General features: G+C 45.1%; 1 protein-coding gene across 7 annotated transcripts in view; it reads right to left on the bottom strand.

The window, feature by feature from the left end:
- The window catches only part of LOC149360284 (luciferin 4-monooxygenase-like), a 41888-nt gene that overhangs the window by 19702 nt on the left and 1615 nt on the right, over positions 1-20571 (bottom strand). For 2 of the 7 annotated variants that reach the window (XM_089572236.1, XM_089572242.1), the window contains exons 1-2: positions 19214-19354; positions 6266-6404 (exon numbers count right to left, since the gene is read on the bottom strand). In XM_089572236.1, coding sequence (XP_089428362.1) covers positions 6266-6388 — 123 coding nt within the window. In that variant the 5' untranslated portion in view covers positions 6389-6404; positions 19214-19354. Of the gene's footprint in view, positions 1-6265; positions 6473-14577; positions 14906-19213; positions 19355-20571 lie in introns of those variants that run through there. The other 5 variants (XM_089572239.1, XM_089572237.1, XM_089572238.1 and 2 more) reach the window with 5 other exon arrangements.

The following is a 20571-nucleotide window of genomic DNA, read 5'->3' as shown; positions in this document are numbered from 1 at the left end:
AGACCTGCGCCATGTGCAAGACTGGTGCTCCCAGTGGATGATGATGCTCAACTCTAACAAATGCAAGTGCATGTCCTTTCACCGCCGTCGAAATCCTCTTGTTTTCAAATACACAGTTTGCAATAACCCAGTTGACCTCGTCCAGTCATAAATACTTAGGAGTCACCATTTCTAATGATTTATCTTGGCGTTTGCACGTGAGTAACCTAATATCATCTGCTAATAAAACACTAGGTTTCTTAAAACGTCACCTACGGGAAGCCCCACAACACGTAAGACTACAAGCGTACATCTCATTCGTTAGAACTAAACTTGAATACGCATCACCCATCTGGAGCCCTCATCAAGAATATTTAACACACGCTATCGAAGCTGTTCAAAACAGGGCTATCAGATTCATTCACTCCTCATACTCGTACGACGTGAGCATATCATCCCTCAAATCTCAGTCAGGTCTAGCTAATCTTTCTAGTCGCCGTCGCATAGCCAGTCTTGTCCTGTTTCACAAGTTCTTTTATTCACCACTAAAACAAGAACCATACATTTGCGCACTTCCACAACGCAGGTCCCATCGCATCGGTCATTCTCTTCAAGTTTTGCGTCCACGTGGCCGTACCACTGTTTTTGCCAACTCATTTTTTTCTCGTGCAGCAGCTGACTGGAACGGCCTTCCCCATAATATTGCTGCCATAACATGTTCATCATCATTTTCAAGCACTGTTGATTCCTGCATTTTGTAAACCCCACCCCTTATGTAACACCCTGGAAAAGGGTCTTTAAGGAAAATAAAGTGAAGTGAAGTGAAGTGAAGTGACTGGGAACTCAGCAAAATTTTATAACATGTTTTTGTGCTGTGACCTTTACTATATTGTGTATGATGCTCCCTATCAGTGGCTCCGTGGCATTTTTGGAGTTTGACGCTGTAAGGACGCTCAGTGAATCTGTATAAATGGTGCTGTTTTTGATGTTTTCATTTGTTATTTTCTGTACCGCAACACAAATGGTATAACACTCAGCGGTGAACACTGTAGCACATGAGGGCAGTCGTAATGCATTTTTATTTTTTTCTTGTATTACTGCGCTTCCTACATGAGCATGAGTTTTTGACCCATCAGTATAAAATGCAGTATAATTTCTGTATTTTTGTTGTAGTGCTAGATATTATTGTATTATATGGTCATGTGGTGTACAGGTTTTCCTGAGGCGTGTTAGTGTGGCGTCACACACTGTGGGGAGAGTGTACCACGGCTTCGTGTCTTGGGGCAATATTTTTGATTGCATTTAGTATGTTCAGAGCTTGACATTTTTCTTCGAAGCGCAAGAGCAACGGCTTAATTGCATGGGGCCTGTTGTTGAAGAGTATCCGGGGTGGGCATTTCGTGACAATTGGGTAACAGAGATGTTTGGGCTGAGAAAGGATTTTGAGGATGTATGTACAAGTTAGTGCGGTTCTTCGATCTTCTAAGGAAGGTTCATTAGTTTCCACATACAGACTTGCTATTGGGAAAGTTCTGTAAGCACCGGAAGACAACCTTAAACCAAGATTGCGGACAGGATCCAGTCGTTTTATGTAGGACGGTCTTGCTGAGCCATATACTATGGACCCATAGTCTAACTTAGAGCGGACCAGATAACTATATATATGTAACAGGGAAGCCCTATCAGACCCCTAGCTTTTTCTTGATAGTATTTTCAGCACATTGAGGGCCTGGGAAGCTTTTTTCTTTAAGCTGTTTATATGTGGCAAGAAAGTGAGCTTTTTATCGAAAGTTATCCCTATGAATTTATGCTCTTGTTTGACAGGTAGTGGGGTTGGTTTAAATATAGTGTGGGATCGGCCTGTAGGCCTCGTCTCCAAGAGAACAGAACCGCTACCGTTTTCTGAGGGGAAAATCTAAATCCGTTTTTATCTGACCAGGTAGCCAGTTTATTTATTGTTATTTGTATCTGCCGCTCACAGGTAGGTATGCTGAAGACGTGCATGCTATTTGGAGGTCGTCTACGTGAACTGAGTACATTATGGATTTTGGGATTATTTTTCCTATGGAGTTCATTTCGATGACAAATAAGGTCGTGCTGAGGATGCACCCTCGGGGTACACCAGTTTCTTGGATAAAAGTCGTGGAGAAGGTTGCGCCTAGGCGGACTCTGAACGTGCGATTGGTCAGGAAGTCGCTCAAACAGCTCAGCATCCTACAGCGGATACCTAGGTACGCTAGGTCACAGAGGATACCGAACCACCACGTGGTATCGTAAGCCTTCTCCAGGTCGAAGAAGACCCCGATACAGTGTTGGTTGTGGATGAACGCTTCCCGGACTGTGTTCTCAAAGCGTACAAGGTGATCGGTTGTGGAACATGTCTTTTTAAACCCGCATTGGTGGATATCTAAGTTGCTGAGACTGATGTATGAAGGTTACTCTGATGTTTAGAATGCTTTCGAATGATTTTGCTACGCAGCTAGTGAGTGCTATTGGCCTGTAACTGGTGGGGCTAGTTGGTGGTTTGCCAGGTTTTAGGAAGGGTACTATGATTGCTTCTTTACATGCATGGGGGATTTCTCCACTCATCCATATTTTATTGAAAACTTTTAGGAGAGCCTCTATGGCAGTCTCAGAGAGGTGAGCAAGCATGGCATAATGTATATTGTCTGGGCCTGGTGCTGTCATTTTACCGGATGTTAGTACTGTGTTTAGTTCCTGCATTGTAATAAGCTGATTGTAGTCTTCATGTATGCTTGTTCCAAAGGGCAGTTTTTGTTTTTCTAGTATTGTTTTGTGCTTTTGAAATGTGTGTGTGTGTAGTGGGATGAGCTTGAAACTGTGGAAAAATGCGCACCCAATATGTTGGCCTGCTCTTCTAATGTTGTTTGAGTACCGGGTGTTGTTAGCATTGGAAATGTGAATGGAGTAAAATTTCCTGTGAATTTCCGCACCTGCTCCCACATTTTCTTTGATGATATTGAGCTGTTTATGGAGGATATGTACTTTTGCCATGATGCCCTTTCTGCGTTGCGTCGCGTCTAATGTATCGTGCTTTGGCTCTAGCACTTTTGAAGATGAGCAAGTTTCCTGCAGTGGGATATCTGGAAGGTTGCCCCAAGCATTGTTTTGCTGCTTTTTAGCCAATGAGCATTCATTTGACCACCAAACTTTATTGTTTTTCGTGCAATTTCAGACGTTTGTGGGATGGCTTCTATTGCTGCAGATATTAAGCATGTGACAAATTTTTCATTTAGTTCTTCTATAGTAAGGGTTTCGGCATATTCTTTTTCTAGTGTGGCCTTCGTTCTGAAAAGTGCCCAATCGGCGAGGTGAGTTTTCCATCGCCGTGGCTTCGTAGGGAGGATGAATGTAGCTGGTGTTAGTTTTAAAACCGTAGGTAAGTGATCACTTCCCCAGGGGTCATCTAAAACATCCCAAATAAAATCATTAAAAACAGATGGTGATGCAAATGCTAAATCGAGGCAGGTCATTTTTCCAGAGCTGGGGCAGCAGTACGTAGCTTTTCCCGTATTCATTAAACATATGTTATTCGAAAGAATAAAATCCTCGATGAGCTGACCCCTGGAATCAGTATGCTCACTTCCCCAGAATGAGGAGTGTGCGTTAAAATCCCCAATTATGACATACGGCTCAGGCAACTGTTCCAGAAGTTCTTCTAGGTCAGGCATGGCTATTGTGTTGTGTGGTGGTATGTACACAGAGCATATTGCTATTGTTTTATGGCTAATGATGTTTACTGCGACCGCTTCTAAGTTCGTCTTCAATGATACCTCTATTTATTGCAGGGACATCGCTTTGCGTAATAATAGCGACGCCTCCTGAGAGTCGGCTAGCTTGTACTCGGTCTTTCCGGAAAATATTATATTTTTTTAAGTTGTTTGTGTGCTGTGGCCCAAGGTTCGTTTTTGCAGGCACACAGCTGTCGGTGCCATTGTTTTGAGCATATCGGTTATGTCTGTGTAGATTCTGTGTAGACCTCTACAGTTCCATTGTATTAGATACGCCATTGTGATAAGTTGGGGATTGGGGAAAGTTACTTATTCTCAGGAGCAGTGATTCGTGGTTTCCCTTTTTTCTCTAGGGAGTCTCGCCGCCGCTGCAGCGGTGGCGAACCAGGAGTTGTATCCATCGCCACTTTCGTGGCGCCGGATTTCCGCGGAGAATCCGCGGATGCGTGTGTTTTAGATGTCAGCGGACTTTCGCTGACATCTATCTCCTCCACGGTGGACGTGGAGGATGCTTCTTGTTTGCGATGGCCCGTGGCCTTCGCCTTCGTCTTTTTTGTTGGCACCACTGAACCAGGCTCTGCCCCAGGGGCAGAGTCTCTTGGGCCAGCAGGTGCCTTCTTAGAGGTGTGGGGCGACAGGTCCAGTTCAGCAGAGCTGTTCTGGGTGTCTGTCGCCGAGGATGCCGCTGCTGAAAGTGGGGCCTGAGGGCCTCCAGCGAGGATCGCGCGGTCTTCTCGCGAACGTTTCAGCCCTGTGAACTGTACCACCGACTTCTGTGGTGGGGACTTCGGTGTTGACACCAGGTCCACCGGATAGACCTGTGTGCCGACAGAAACTGAAGGCGGCGGCGGTCCCCGCGTCACCGCTTCAGAGTATGTCCCTTTCTGTTGGAAAGAGACGCGTTTTTTTGCCTCAAGGTAGGACAGGTTTTCTGTGGTCTTAAAGTTATGATTTGTTTTTCTGTTTTCCAGACTGGGCACGACCTGGAGTACGCGCCATGTGCGCCATTGCAGTTGACGCATTTTGGTGTGCGTTCGCATCTTTCTTCTGTATGTGCGTCTTCTGCGCATGTGACAAGTGGGTTTACCTCGGCAAGCCAACATGCTGTGTCCAAAGCGCTGGCACTTGAAACATCGTCTCGGATTTGGTATATATGGGCGGACTTTACAATGGAGGTATGCGGCGTGGATGGAGTCAGGCAGAGTTGTGCCATTGAATGTTAGGACAATGTGTTTTGTCTTGATTTCAGCATTGTTTCTCCGGATGGTTATTCGTCGGGCTGCTATTACTCCTTGTTGAGCTAGTTCTTCCATTTCCGCATCGGTACTCTGTAGGAGTTCATATTCAGATATGACGCTCTTCGAGTGGTTCAGGGTGCGGTGCGGGGTTACCTGCACACTCACTTCTCCAAGATTCTGTAACGACATCAGTTTGATACTTTGTTCTTTTGTGTTTACTTCTACAAGGAGATCTCCGGTTCGCTTCTTTTTTGCTTTGTAGTCTTTGCCTACACAGCTTTTTAGTGTGTTGGCAGATGACAAATGCAGACAGGTTGGCTACCGGTTCATCAGTGTTTGAGTGAACCATAAAAAACTTCGCAAACATTTGTGGCTTCTGCGGATTCAATTTCTTGACATCGGTGCGACCCCTTTTTGGGGGCCGATCAGATTTTTTTGCAGATTTATCCATACGGCATGTATAAACTAAGGGTTCCTGACACTTTGTCGCCTCTGATTCACCCTTATACACAGAGGAAGGTCCCGGGACTCCCCGCCTGGTAGACAGACGAGGAGCCCATCGGCCGAGGATTGACCACTTCCTCGACCGCCACCGTTCAAGGTTTCTTCCCTCCACCTTTCAACCTATCGCCACGGTACGGATTACAGCTTCGGTATGGGGGCTAAGGGTCCGTGGTGGCGCCAAGCACCAACACCTCGTTACACAAGGTGCCTCTGCGGGAAAACTATGAAATGACTGAAACAAACATGTGCGTTCTGGGCCCACAATATAGCGTTCTTTTACAGCAGCTTTTAAGTTTTGAGCGTGCACCGAGCAGTTACTCCCAGGTGCTTGGCGAGCTACTGAATTCACACACTTCTAGGATGAAGTCTATGTTTTGTTGTGCTTCGTTTTTGTAAAGACTTCCTTTAAATAGCTTATATTTATATGCTTCAGTTTGTTCCTAGCAACGAAATTACTATATAACAAATGCTTCGAATTTTACCACACCTTGACCGACAATTCATAACTTTCAGATATTGAAGTACTTCTGAAGTTGATTCGCCTTCGGCAGTGCATGGCTCGTTAATGTGCTATGCTATGCGTCTAAGTAAGATGGCTTTATATATTATTTAGTTCGACCCTCTTAATGATTCGATATGAAAAGGAGAAGCACACAAAGTTTACGGTGTCTAAGTTTATCCGGAAGATAACTGACCGCATTGTTGGTGGCTATTTGAGAGGCCGTCTTCTACTCGCCAAAGGTCTTCCATTCTCCTTTTCACATTCATTGAACCCGCACGGAGTATACTTACCAGCGCCAGTCTGTCCGGATCATTGAGGAGCGCCATCCTGGTAGCATCGTAGAACGAGCAGCAAGGGATCTCGACGGCTGGATACGGAGAGTAGACAACATTGTCTTCGATTGGGGCTCTCATTGCCACCAATGGGCGCCTGCGGGAAGTGTGTACGAGCTTGTTTTGGGCCAGTGCTGGTTACCTACTGTCGTACTGGCAAAAATTCTGGAGATAAGAAAAACGACGTACTTCCAAAGGCTACAATAATAAAACGCTTCCGTGAAAGCAGTCAGTTGCGCAGTTGTGTACGATTCCAGCAGTAACATTACTATTCATTACGATGATGGAAGATATGGCGAAGCGAAAGGAATAATCTGACGCAAATAAATACTAGGTACCAGATTTCCCGATGAGCTCTTCGATCCTTAGTATGACTTAAGGCTCATTAAGCAGCCCGTTGAGCAGCATCATAAAGCAGCCCGTTTAGGACGGGCACGTTCAGCGAATTATTGGGTTCGCGCCGGCGCACTGTAAAGTTCAGCTGAGTGAGTAGAGGAATTTTTCTGACATTGCTATTTTTCGGAAGGGCACTAACTGCAGCACAATTTCGCAAATTTGTATCACCTCGTTTGCCAAGGATGGGAGCAGTATGCATTTCATGCTTGGTGTGAGAGAAACTGACCTATTGCAAAATGATTAACAGTACGCATGGCTGGCGAGCTAAGATGACTGCTTCGCAAAAACTACAAAAGGGCAATGTTGTTTAAGACGGTTGCGAGAGCGATACGTATTAAGCGGTAGCAAGAAGAGCATGCGCGGAAAGAGAACAAACTATCATCGAGCGTTTTACGGCTGATTGAACGCAAAGAAACGAAGTCGGCCGCTAGGGCCTATGGAGTTGTTCACTGTCATGCCAGATTTAATTTTAAACCGCGTGAGTTGAAAATAAGCATTAGAATAAGCGCTTTCGAAGTGATATACTACTTCATACAACGCAGTCTGCGCGGATGTAATTAGCTGTCATTGAATGCGCTAAATGCGGCAATAACGGCTGCTGTCGCTAAAAGGACACACTATGAAAAAGAGCCAGGCTTCATCTGCCTGATAGCCGCTTACTAAATATTTCTCTTTATAAGTGCAGTAGAGAACCCCTCAGTCGCATTGAACTGATAAAAAGTGAACTTCTGCCGAGTCTTAATTACACTGCTGAGATAATTGAATTCTTGTATTGCAATATTCCACCCATTACTTTTTTTAACAATGTCCTGCCAGCATCATATGAAGGTTTGGTCGTCGCCGTACGATGGAGTCTGCGAAGAGTTCGACTTGAGGCGCTTTGAGTTCACGTGCGTGAGCACTTAGTATAGCGAAATGCAAGGCTGTCTCATAAGACACGCTAACCACCCGTCACCATTTTACGAGCTATATCTTGTTTGCGTTCTCAACCGCCATCCGTAAAGGGTCGAAGAAATATGCGCCATGATGCTTGAGACCAATGCAATACAGTATGCCCTCAACTCCGATACCTCATGCACACCCGCCTTTCGAAGCTTCTTTTTCGCTTTTAACATCGCAGACGTCATCACATTCGAAGAGAAAAAGAAATTCATCGTAGATCACATGCAGATAAAACCTGCATTTCCTCTTTCCTAATGTTCCGACGCCGTGTTGTAGCAACCACAATATCGCGATGGAGTAACTACAAGGGGAATAAAAACAGTCGTTCATTCAGGTTACGAGACCTCTTTCCTCGCGGTCTTACGTCGAAAGCCTACGCAATCTTTCTACTGTATTTTACTTTCGCGTGACGCAACTATTATGTCATAAATGATTGGTTTGGTTTATGGGGTTTAATGTCCCAAAGCGACTCAGGCTATGAGAGACGCCGTAGTGCAGGGCTGCAGATATTTCGACCATCTGGGGTTCTTTAACGTGCACTGACATCGCACATTACACGGGCCTCTAGAATTTCTCCTCCAAAGAAATTCTAGCCACCGCGGCCGGGATCGAATCCGCGTTTTTTGGGTCAGTAGCCGAGCACCATAACCACTGAGCCACCGCGGCGGCTGTCATAAATGATCCAGTAAACATTTCCGCACATACAAAAATGCAAAATAGTCACGCAAACTTTTGGTCACACAAATGCTCAGTTCAGCGGAGTTTTCTCTAGCAGACCGTCGGAAATAGGCTAGGCTGAAACTTTTTTTTATTATCAAGGGAAGTCTTTAATATTGACAACAAATTACCTAACTTTAGCAGAATCAAGGAATTTGCGAATAAGGCATGATTATTAACACCGCCCCACAGTCAGGCATTAATGCTCACGCCTACTCATTTTTCCGAAGAACTATTGCCGCGCGGAATAACCTACCAGCTACTGTTCCACAATGAGGCACGTTGTCATTCAAGAATGACATTAACCAGAACCTCTGAAACGGATTTTTTATAAGTTGCAATTTTGTACTCCTGCTTGAATTGTTTGATGTTTTCTTCTTTTTCTAACAGCCTTACATTTTGTTGTGAAAAAGCTTGTTTTCTGCCTCCACCCTGTAACAGCACAACAGTATTGCAAAAGTAAAAATAAAATAGTATGGGTAATGCGCAAGCTTGCAACCCCTCCTTTGGAGCTCCCACGAGGCCCGAATTATCTGCGACGGTACATCACACCTAGTCTAGAAGAGACTTGTCTTCGATTTGTAGGGCGTAAGCTGCTTGAACATTCTCAGACAAGACGATACGACTGTACAGTTCAACCGTTTATTCTCCGAGTGTCGTAACGGAGCTGCGGCGGGCAGCGCGGGGGGTGAGCCCCGCCGCTGCAAGAGGGAAAAGGGAGGAGAAGGATAGAGCGCGCCAGATGCGGGCGCGCGAGGGGTGCTGTCTCGATCCTCTCAAGTGACACCGCAGACATCGACCGCAACCGCGTTCACGTCACGTTGCCAGAGGCGTGGGAAAGAAGCACGCGTAAGTTGTGCCGGCGAGGGCTGGCGCATGGCTGGCGCATGGCTGGCGCAATGGATATTATGAACACGCGCCACAAGAGTAATATTACTGCTGTTCTCGTGGAGGGAACATGGCTGATACTGACGGCATCTGACCAGGATCCTATGAAAATAAGGAGAGGGTTTTATTACCAGTATTAGGTATATGAAGGCGGAATCGAGCTAATCGGGGACATCAGACGAAATTTAAAGAAAATAAATTGTACTAAACTTTGATCGCAACAAAACATTGCTAAATCTTTTGTCTTCCTAACGGAACTTCTTGCTCCAGATCCCCATGCGCCATTTTCATACGAGCTCGGGTTTTTGTTAACAGTAGCCGGAGCTATATTTAGGTTACTTGCATTTTACTTCATTAGTATGTTGTGTTTAACCTCCCGAAGCGACACATGGGCTATGAGGAGCGCCGTAGAGGTGGGCTTCGGATTAACATGAATCGCCCGGAGATTTTAATGAATGCTAACCTCTCACATCACACGGCCGTTTTTGCATATGGTGTCGATCCATATGCGGCACAACATAGTCGGCATTCGAACTGGTCACCTCAGAATCAGCAGCCGAACTCCAAAGCTACTTCGCCAAAGGGGCAACTGTTACATATTATGTTTGAGATGCACTGCTCAATAACATTCAACATTGCTCACATTCCCTCTCGTTTTAATTCGCACCAAATGGGGCATGATTAGAACAGCATAGGAACCGTCATTTAAAAACCATTATATTGGTGTTTGCATGCATACGGTAACTTGAGACAGCAGCGAACCCTCAGAGCAATAGCTGGCACATTCCCTTTTCCTAATATTTTTTCCTCCTGGTGGATTTTATTTAGAGCTCAATCGACGTTGCCCTCTTGGAAGTCAATAACTCTTATCGGGTTTACAACACGATAGAATAATCTCGGATTCTTTGGATGCGTCCGCAGCGAACGCGATCCGCGTGCTTGCTCTCTTGGCACCTAGAGGCATATCGCTAAGCCCTGCAATTCAAATCTTAACTGCGTGTTTCGCATCAGCAGTAAAATGCTGGCAAGATCCTTGCTTCAGTCTTGCAGGAGAGTTTCAAATTAAGCTTAGTATCCGCATGTCATCGGCAGCGGTTTAGTTGTAGCGCTTTGATAAAGGGACACTGAGAACTAATTGAAGTTGGACATCATTGATACATTACCCCGCTTTAACTAAAATACGCAACTTTCACTGCAGAAAGCTTTTATGAACTAAAAAAAAGGTGAAAGAGAGATGCAGGTACCGCCGAAGCAGACAGTTTTCTTCAGCTAACTCCAGTGACGTCAAGACGGTGTCGCCTATACCTGAGGCTGGAATACAAAGCCGTTCACTGTGAAACGGCTATCATGGTGCTTTTCTCAGATATGACTTCGAAATCTTCTGTCGAGTATCGAAAGAAAAAGAAAACTGCGATATGGCTTGGCTGTCGCTAGGCAAATCGGCGCTTTCAGTCGGCGCCGCCGTAGCACTAGAATCTTGTTCCGGCCGGCGATAACGCACCGCGTGTGTATTTCGAGTGCCAGGCATGACTGGCGGATGATAAGTTTCTTTTCTTGTCATTATGCTCAGCAAGTAAAACACGGCACGCTTTCATGCTGTCACGATGATTGCGTGCAGAAGAGAACTGAAGCGTTAAGTGCGAGCCCGATCGTCGCTGCTTCCTAGGCCTTCATCGAAAAAATATAAGCATCAAGGAATAAAAACGATTAGAACTGGTGCTCCACATACACGAGCTATTAGAGAGTTTTAGAATTGGGGACCCAAGACTCTGGACCCCCAAGCCGCCTTTCGTTGTTGCCCTTGGGTTTAGACGAGCAGCAGAGTTTGAGAATTGGGTCAAACGCAGACAGCGTTGGGTGGAGCGCTCGTTACGCCGCAGGTGCTTGAAAGCAATAAAAAAAAAACTTTTCTTGCAAGTGTAAACGAACAGAATGCATTTTTCAGCAAGAAGAGCGAGCAATGAAATCTCATAAACGTGATTGTTTTGTTAGTACTACGAATTTAGAAAACGATTTTAAGTCAAGCAAAGCCAATGGCAGCCAAGTGCTCTTGAATAGTGTTTTTTTGTGATTCACTTTAAAACTGCGAGTTCACCTGTGTAAAATGGCAAAAAGCAGTAGAAGGACAGCAAGTTTGCTATGCGATCATCTGCTCTACGGTGATTTCGCGACTTCTCGTCACTCGCGAGGGTGACCCAAGACCGCTTGGCGGCCCGCGCTAGTTTTCGATTTTTGGGTCTTGGGTTAACGCGAACGCAAGAGCCCAAGACTGGTTTGGGTTCTGCTCATGCGCACTTGCGGCCGCAAATTCTCTTGGGGCACCAAGCCGCTTGGGCCCCAAATTCTGAAACTCCCTAATATCCTACGGCGTAGCAGCTAAGCTACCCGCTTGAGTCTTTTCAGCTTGAATAGAAAATCATGCCGCGAGCGTCGGACGCCGACAGGATTGTAGTGGTCGCTTTGTACCGCCAAGAAATTCCCAACAGAATAATTGTAGAGAATACCCGAAGAGCGCTTTCGAGAGTGGACAAAGTTTTGAAAGCCTACAAAACTGAAGGTAGAGTCTCGGACCTTCCTCACGGTTCGTGGCAAAGTTCCGCGATCGCGGAAGAAGACCTGATTATTGCAGCTGGCGTAGACAACCCTTTTTTAACAGCCGAGCGGATTTAAAACAAGCAGGGGCTAAACGTTGACGTTCAAGTGGTTCGACAGCACCTCCCGTAGTCGGACCTTCAAAGCAGGACAGCCCAAAGAAAGCCTTTGCTTTCGGATCACCCCAAAGCCGCCATCCGTAAACTTTCGTGGCCAGCAAACGGAGCAGACATAATTGCCTGGAAAATTTCAATTGTAATTATAAAATCGCGCTTGTCACGACTTCATCTCCATTAAATGATCAAAGACTCCCCTGTGCTGCTGTTCACGCCCAGCGGGTCAGGCTTCGCGGCACTGCGCTGCAGCCACAAAACAGCGCGCCTCTATGTCAATGGCGCATTCTCGCCGAAGGAGACTTTACCAAATATTAATTAATGCAGAGTAAGTTTATATCGAGCAATCCTGCTTTGTGATAGGTTCAAATTTTGCGCCAGCTTGTGCATTCGCTTGTTCTTCATACCTTTCTTAGATCAATAAATTTGATATGGCCTGGAAGACATTCACCCTTCACTTCTCTTCTGCACGCACTCATCGTGACAGCATGAAATTGTGCCGTAGTTTACTTGCTGGGCATAATCACAAGGAAAGCTTTTCATCCGCCAGTCATGCCTGCAACTCTGAACACACACGTGGTGCGATAACGGTCGCCGGAACAAGATTCTAGCGCTACGGCGGGGCCGACTGAAAGCGCCGATTTGCCTGTATAGCGACAGCCAAGGCATATCGCAGTTGGACACGGATATAGCCGGCTGGCGCTAGGCTGCGCTGATTGTGCGGAAAGCCACGCTTTCCGCTGTTCGCGTTTCTTTTCATCGCGATAGTACATACACTTGAAGCCAACAATCATAAATCTGATTTAGTCCATCACAAGTAACACTGCTTATGCTGTTGTACACATGAAGACAGCAAATGCATAAAGCAAATAATTGCGATACTATCAACTGTATCTGTAATAGGCGAATGACCACGAACAATCGTCTTCGTATAGGCAACTGTTCGGTAAAAGTGCAGTCGCGAATAAATTTAAATGAAATGATTTTTTTTCTTTTGGGTTCATTGCAAAGCCAGATATATAATAAAAAAAGTCTACACATTTTCTACGAAATATCTTCCACAAGGATAAAGGTTGTATTTATTGAGTAACAAAGATGCTCAAATGTGAGTTTCAAGAAAAACAAGAAAGATCAGGAATAACTACTAATGTCGAGATCTGCTAAAATTCATCATATTTATAGCGTAGTTGCACGTTTTTTTCGGTTTGCTCATGTGACAGCTCATTTCTTATTCTCGTGTCTTTTGCAGCTTCAGAAGACCGAAGGAAAGATTTCACGATACGCTTTTGGTCACCTGTCAGACAAGCTTTGTGTTTGGACGAGCTTTGATTTCAAAGTGTTTTAAAACCTCTAACGTACCTCTGCGAGCAATCTTTCGCGTTGGCATCCTGACATACCACCCTAAGTGCTATAAGCATCTTGCGTCGGTTTGTGAGGGGTTTAGGTAATAAATGTTAAAAAAACAGACATAAATGGCAAACAAAGAGGTGCTCTAAGGCTGAACAGAAAAAAATTAACAATAATTATGCAAAAAAAGATTTTTTTTTTTCGCCGGAAACCTTTCAATTTCGGTTTCCCAAGATGCGCAGGTAGTTACAATTATGGCTGTGTCTTTGCATCTGCGGAAAAGAGAAATAATTTCTGTTTTCTCAGGATTGAAATGGCGCTTTAATTAAATGAAATCTTAAAAATTGAATTTCATAAAAATATGGCTTTCTAAACGGGGCGTCGTAAGTCGTTATTTCCATGACGTAAACACAGGCAAAATTAGAGACCAATTAACACATATACACGCACATAAGCTTCAGTATTTGAATGGCATGGCGCTCGAAGAGTCAATATCTCTGTACCTTTGCTGACGGCGCCTCTCAAGGAAAACCGGCGGCAGAATCTTGCGAAAAGCCGACAATAGCGGAACATGTCCAATGCTGCACCACTGCAGAAGACACTGAATTCTACCCGTGCAATGCTTTGTGTTCGAGAGCTAAACTGCACCTATTTTGCCGCATCCCTACGTTGCACGACCCGGACCGAGGGGCTAGTTGGCAGCTGTGCAACATTGTTAACGACCTGGGAAGGTGCTGAACTTTACGGGTTCTCTCCCGCAAGATGCGATGCCGATCGTGGCTTTGAGGACGGTAATAACAGGGTGCCAGAAAAGGTGTGTTCAAGACGTGCTCACTGCTCGTCGTTCTGCTACCTAGTCAAGGTCGCTGTTACACTCCATAAAACGCCACGCTTCACATTTTAGACAGGTGTAAGGTTTATGGTTTATGGTGGTTTAATGCCCCAAGGCGACTCCGGCTATGAGGGACGCCATAGTGAAGGGCTTCGGAAATTTCAACCACTTGGGGTTCTTTAACATGCACTGACATCACACAGTACATGGGCCTCTAGAATTTTGCCGCCATCGAATTCGACCACCGCGGCCGGGGTTTAACACGTGTCTTTCGGGTCTGCTGCCGAGCGCTATAACCACCGAATCCCCGCGGCGGCCGAACGGTATAGGGGTCTCATATTGCACTCAAAACGCATTACACGCGTCTCATGGAAGCGAACCGCATAAGTAAAGTATTTAGGAAAGCAATTAAAACAAGTTATGCAGAGCTGACGGCCACGTACCTTTTCTAGAATGTCGACTGCAACGACGCGTTGTCTGCCTCAGAACAGAGCCGGCACTATTATCCACACAGCTGGCGGAAGGCAGTCTAACTCGCTCTCAAGTGCACAGCGCCTGAACGCTTGAGATAAGGTGAGGGGTGTGGTGGTTTATCAAGGTAAGATAACGACAAGCCGCGAGGAATCACAGACTTCTTGGCTAGGAAAAGTAATAAAAAACGCAGCAAAACTTTTACAGGCGCTCTTGGCTTAACCAGACGCATGCAGCCAGCCCAAAGACGAAATCCAAGACACTTGTGATCCCTTCGGCGGAACTGTATATTCCTGATAAAAGCCTCGCTCACCTAAGCCCTAGCGCTTGATATGGGCAAAGGGCCGCTTTGAGTATCCAGCACGCTAAATAGCCAGCAAAGAGGCACGGCTGTCAAAAATTGTTATCACGTAGCGATTATCATATAGCCGTTTCTTCGAAGTCAGCGGCACGTGATAAGGACGACTGCTTGAGACGAATAGGCTGCTCTTTTCTCAGTGATATATTTTGTTTTCCCTTTCAGTGAATCAAAGCCTCTTGTTGGTCTGGTAATTGGTTTCCCAAACCTTCTTACTCAAAGAAACGCTTCGGAACCGACACGTGATGTATACCTGTGTCATGTCCAAGGGCAAATACTGAATGTTCATGTTTCCATGCCTAGACTCCACGTATAATGTGAGTGGCAGCAAGTGGGGTGTTTTTTCAATAATTAGGTGTGCAGATAGCGAAGGTGAGGTACAGATAGTTGCATGAAGCTGTTTTGTGGCTTCAGTGCGAACCATGGTCATTTAATTACGGCGACCACACAGTAAATTGTTAACTCGGACGTTTACCGTCCTGGAGCGAGGCATTGGCTATGAGGGACGCCGGATGGGAGGGCTCCGGAATAATTCAGTCCTCCTGCGGTTCTTTAGCATTGGATCGCATCGCCCCTCACATGGTTTGTATTTCACTTCGATCCAAATATGGCCACCAAGGCCTGGATCGAACCCACGGCCTTGGGTTCAGAAGCCGAACGCCAATGCCACAGAGCTTCCGCGCCGGGTCAGCCCTAAGTGATGAGGTCACAGTCTAGAATACGTATACTGATACGCACGCCTTGCTTTCAGCTCGGCAACTCACGGAGGAGACTTACATAGGAGGCAAGTTACATAGGAGGTAACAACCTGTAGTTGTGCGTTCCAGCTTGTTTCTTGAAGACTCATCAGAAAAAAAATGGTCATATTCTGAATCTAAACATGTGTTAAGCATCATGAATATGCTGCTAAGCATGATCAATAAGTTTTTTTCTATTTGCGTGCCGTGGGATGCCTGTAAAAATTCACCGTTCATCCCAATTCCTTCCCTTATCGTATCGTTCCTACACTTTGATGGTAAAACGTTCTTGGGAGGTGGCGTGTGGCAGAGCTGCGCAGAAGCATAAAGGTTTACAACCATTATTAAGATGAAGCGACACTTTTCGAATGACCCGTTCGCTTCTTCCGCCTGGCCCAATTTTGATCAATATGTGGATTGTTTACGCGGACTTTGGAGACGATATGCTTGAAGAATGCATTTCACGAGACCGTCACAATTAACTAATACGTGCACCCAACAACGACGCTGAATTTCTTAATGACCGGAGAACGACAGGCCAAAACTATTATTCACTAAATTCTTTTCCGAGCGCAAATTACAGACCGAAGTAAAAAAAAAATTCTCTTTAGATACTTCCGCTCCTTTTAAATGGTTCATGGGGGCTATTCATGATCACTGGATTAGCCTAGTGATCTACCTGGCAGGCCACTCCAAGTGAGGATGGAAGAGAAGTGTCACGTGCTGACGAAAAAGTCATGCTCGTCATTATTGATTGATTGATTGATTGATTGATTTGATTTTAACATGTGTATAGCTGCCGTGTCCGTGAGAAATGTTAACAGGCCCATTATTGCACGCAATGCTGAATACATGCTACAAAAAGGTACAGGTAGTACATTTGCTATGCTGCGAAACATGACGGACAGCCTGAATTTGCATTCAGTAGTTCGGCGACAGGACATAAAATGACAGCAACATGAGATTAATTCGCATGGCTTTCTGATATGTCACATACCCAGGACATTTGATTTACGGATCTCAACAAAGGAGGGTTTTCTGCGTGACACGGACATCTCAGCATTGCTAAAATAAAGGTGGCTAAAATGGAAGGCTAAAATTAAAAACGATATCCGGGTGCTCAGAACGCAGCGTAAATAAACCACCGCCTACGTTCAAGGAACAGCGGTGTGTAGAGTTCGTGTTTACAGACTGTGACATATTGGCTGCGATACAAGCAGTCGTTACTGTGCTTTTCCCCTGGTGGTATCCTTTACTCAGCGTGCTTTTTTTTTGTACATTCCTTTTACGAACGTGGTGGTGCTATGCACTTTATTTGCTTTGTGTTTTAGCCCGCTCGCTGTCCACTCATGTGCGCCAGGCGGGTAACCGACCGCAATCTATACCAGATGGGCAGATTTCAAGAGCTTAACCCTCCAGCAGAACATGCTTCTTTTCAAAAAAAAAAAATGTTTCAGTGTAGCATTTCTTCCTTCGTCAATACATCGCACTTGCATTCGACGCGAACTTCGTTATCTTGGCAGCCGCTGCGGCTATCACTTCGTATCACCGCGCGGTCTATCTGCCCACTTCAATGACCTGTGCGCCTGCAAGAACAGCTTTCTGCTGGGAAAAGAAAAAATAGCGGATAAAAGGGAGGTCGAAAAAATTGTCTAACCCCGAAACCTCATGAAAAGGTGACTAGGCAAAATATTTTCAGAGCCGGGTAGTGTGCTCCCGCATGATAACGGCCAAGATAATGGAAGGGCTCTTTGCAGCTCCTTTAACAGCCTCTTTCCTACCTTTGCTGCCTTAGAAGATTTCACGTCGTCTAATAGAATATAAAATAATACTGCTAATATAGCAATGGCGTGGCTATTATTTCCTTCTGCTGTAATGTTTGCTACTCCTTTGGCATATGTATTAGGTGACAGCGTTAAGGCTCCCTCTCGCAAAAAAGCTGGTGTCGCCGTGGCCGTAATCGTCGGCATGAGAGAAAAATCTAGATTATTTGACAAGGTGGATGTTACACGACGCTACCACAGATGGCGCCTTCCACACCAGCGGCGCGCGGGTAGCGAGTCAGACACGCTAATGCTACGCACGCAGGCGCGTTCGCACCGCTTGATTAAAGTGGAACTTTATATGTACAGCCTTTGTCAAAAGTTTGGAGCCCAGGGGGCTTTCTTTCGAGTCACACTGTGTTGTTCTTAATGTGTTTTTCTGGTTCACGAATCGCGGTACAAACGATGCTCATTTTGCGCGTTGTTCGCACCTACCACTTTAAACCTCTTGGTTATAAGGTTCGCCGCACGATATATTCCCGAACTATGCAAAGAAAAAACCTTCCTTTTACGCTGTACAAAATTCTGTACACTTTGACCTCTAAGGCGCAGGTGATGCTGGGAATTTCACGAAAGTAGCAAAATTTAGCCGGTGATTGTTTTTTTAGCGCTAATCACTCTTGAGTGATCCTATTTTTTCTACATGCCGCAAATTTAAGTACGAAACTGGAACTCACTTAAACTTGCATGAATACAAATTTCTTTCAATGTCCTAAAAAGAAGCAAAAAATGCCGAGGAAGAGTTCTAGCGCTGAATTATTCTTACATTTTGAGCCGTTGTTATGGCGAAGAAGGCTCTTTTGGAACGCGTAGGCTATTAGCACAGTTTTTGGTTCTTTCAGCAAAATGGCACGAGTAATTTTATGCAGGTCAAATAGAGCAGACCAGCGCTATTGACTAAGAGCAATTCGTTATTGCACATTTATATTTTGGTTCGTCCTATATGGCTGTGAAGATACAACCTCGCGAAGCTGCAGAACGGCCGTTATTAACAACTTGTGCTGTACAATGTTTGTCGATTCCAACATTTCTTGCAAAATATTGCGCATATGTTTGAGCGGAGAACTTTTTCAATTAGCCTATAACTCGTTAAAAACAACAATGTGCGCGGGATTTCGATGACTGTCCTTATCTGAACTATCATATATGCTGGTTTGTACAGAAGCGCCATTTTATAGTTCACCTCTGACGAGGAGCCTTGGGAACTGATATTGTATAATAATAGGCGTTTACTCAGCACAATTAGCGATTTTTTTTTGCTGCAAATTTAGCTTGGAGTCAATGCACAGGTACTTCTATTGTCTTTTACTGAATTCTATAGTGTTCTATTCTATAAATATTCACAAACATGGATACCACCGAAGGTTACGCGCCCTGAACATCTGGAAGCGGTCGCAGAAAAAATGCGGCATTACGCGCTACGCTAGCGAATGGGAACACAGTGGATTATAACATACTGATACGAAAGGAGATGGTTTGCTTTATGGGGTTTAACGTCCCAAAGCGACTCAGTCTATGAGAGTACACGGGCCTCTAGAATTTAAAATGTGTAGATGGCGTAAATGCTTGCCCGAAAAATATCTTCGAAGTAACTCTGAGCCGACAAAACGACACATGCTCTGTTTACGTGCACTATTTGAGAGCAGTGCTGAAATTCACTTCAATATGAAATTCGCTTGATGTCACTCACCGTGAAAGAGATTCCTGCCAGATGGATAATCCCGAGTTGAGGATTCGGCGGACAAACAAACGCTGTCACTTCAGGCGCTGCCGAAATCAAGTCAAGTCGACGGAGACGGTGAAGGAACTCGTCTGACTGCACTGAGCGCAGAGAGAGACATGACCGCGGAGCGCCGCGGGCTACACGTACTGAGCGCAGATTGCACGCGGTGTAGACACAAGGAGGAAGCGGCGCGCATATTTCTTTTCCGCTCACTCGGAGGTTGCGCGCTCCTCGCAATCTCTCTGGCACGACGCCGAGCGCGAAAGCAATAGCTTCATGGCGCCCCGTACCAAGCCTTTTGCCAAAGGAGCGTTCGAGCAACGAGAGCCGTTAGAACACGGCCAAGTAGGCACAGGGGTCATGCATTATTTATAAGCTTGTATTAATGGAAAAGCATTACTAGGCTATGTCGGCGGGGTCGTGTCCGCAAAATATGTCGGCAGCAGGTGTGGGCAATTCAGAAGACGCAGCGTCAAACGAGTGGTTGTAATCGAAAGAGGATGACGTGAAAATGCTGCGCCAAAACAAAAATCGAAATCGCATGAATAGGTAATTAATTAGAGCAGAATATGTTCGAAGAATGGGCGGGGCCCGAGTGAAGGCGGCGCCAAATTTGAAAAGGCCGAAACGTTGGGCCACACGACCGGAAGTGAAAGCTCAGCCAACGCGTGACGCCAAATTTGAAAGTCCGGAATGAATATATTGAGATGAAAGGAAAGAAAATGTGCAGTTAATCGAAATCCAATCAATAAATAATTATTGTAGAGAGACTTAATTGTGAATTAAGGTGCATTAATTGTGAATAATGGTGATTTATTCATTAACCAAGGTGAATTAATGTGATTCAAACGTGAATTAATGGTATATTAAGGTAAATTAAGTGAATTGGTTGTGGATTAATTACAAATTAATTGTAAAATGAGATGAATTAAAATGAATTACTTATGAATGAAGTGGGTAAAAAGGAACCAATTAAAACAAAAAAAACAATTCTAAATGAGCAGGCGTCATTACTTGCGCATTACTTCAATGCGGGTGGTTACCGCTGTGATCTGGAATTTTTTTATGAAACCACAACTAATTAGTCACGCCTCACAAAATTCACTCTTCGCGTTCACGTCATGGCGAAATTTATTAGAGAGCAATGAAGTTGAAATTTTTATATGAAACAATCTTCTCCCCAAACCAGGACGACCAACTTTGAGCACAGCGTTATATATAGATTTGGGCCGCATGTGAAATATTGTAGAAACGTGCACTGGACCGTGTCGATATCCGAAAACAAAAGATGTAGCTTCCTCTTTTGGTAATAGACTTAGGCTAGA

The sequence above is a fragment of the Amblyomma mixtum genome, chromosome 2 (genome assembly GCF_055824585.1).
Source record: "Amblyomma mixtum isolate Tamu chromosome 2, ASM5582458v1, whole genome shotgun sequence".
NCBI classification, from domain to species: domain Eukaryota; kingdom Metazoa; phylum Arthropoda; class Arachnida; order Ixodida; family Ixodidae; genus Amblyomma; species Amblyomma mixtum.
Note: the sequence above shows the minus strand (reverse complement) of the source record. Positions and strands in the feature narration are given on the sequence as shown.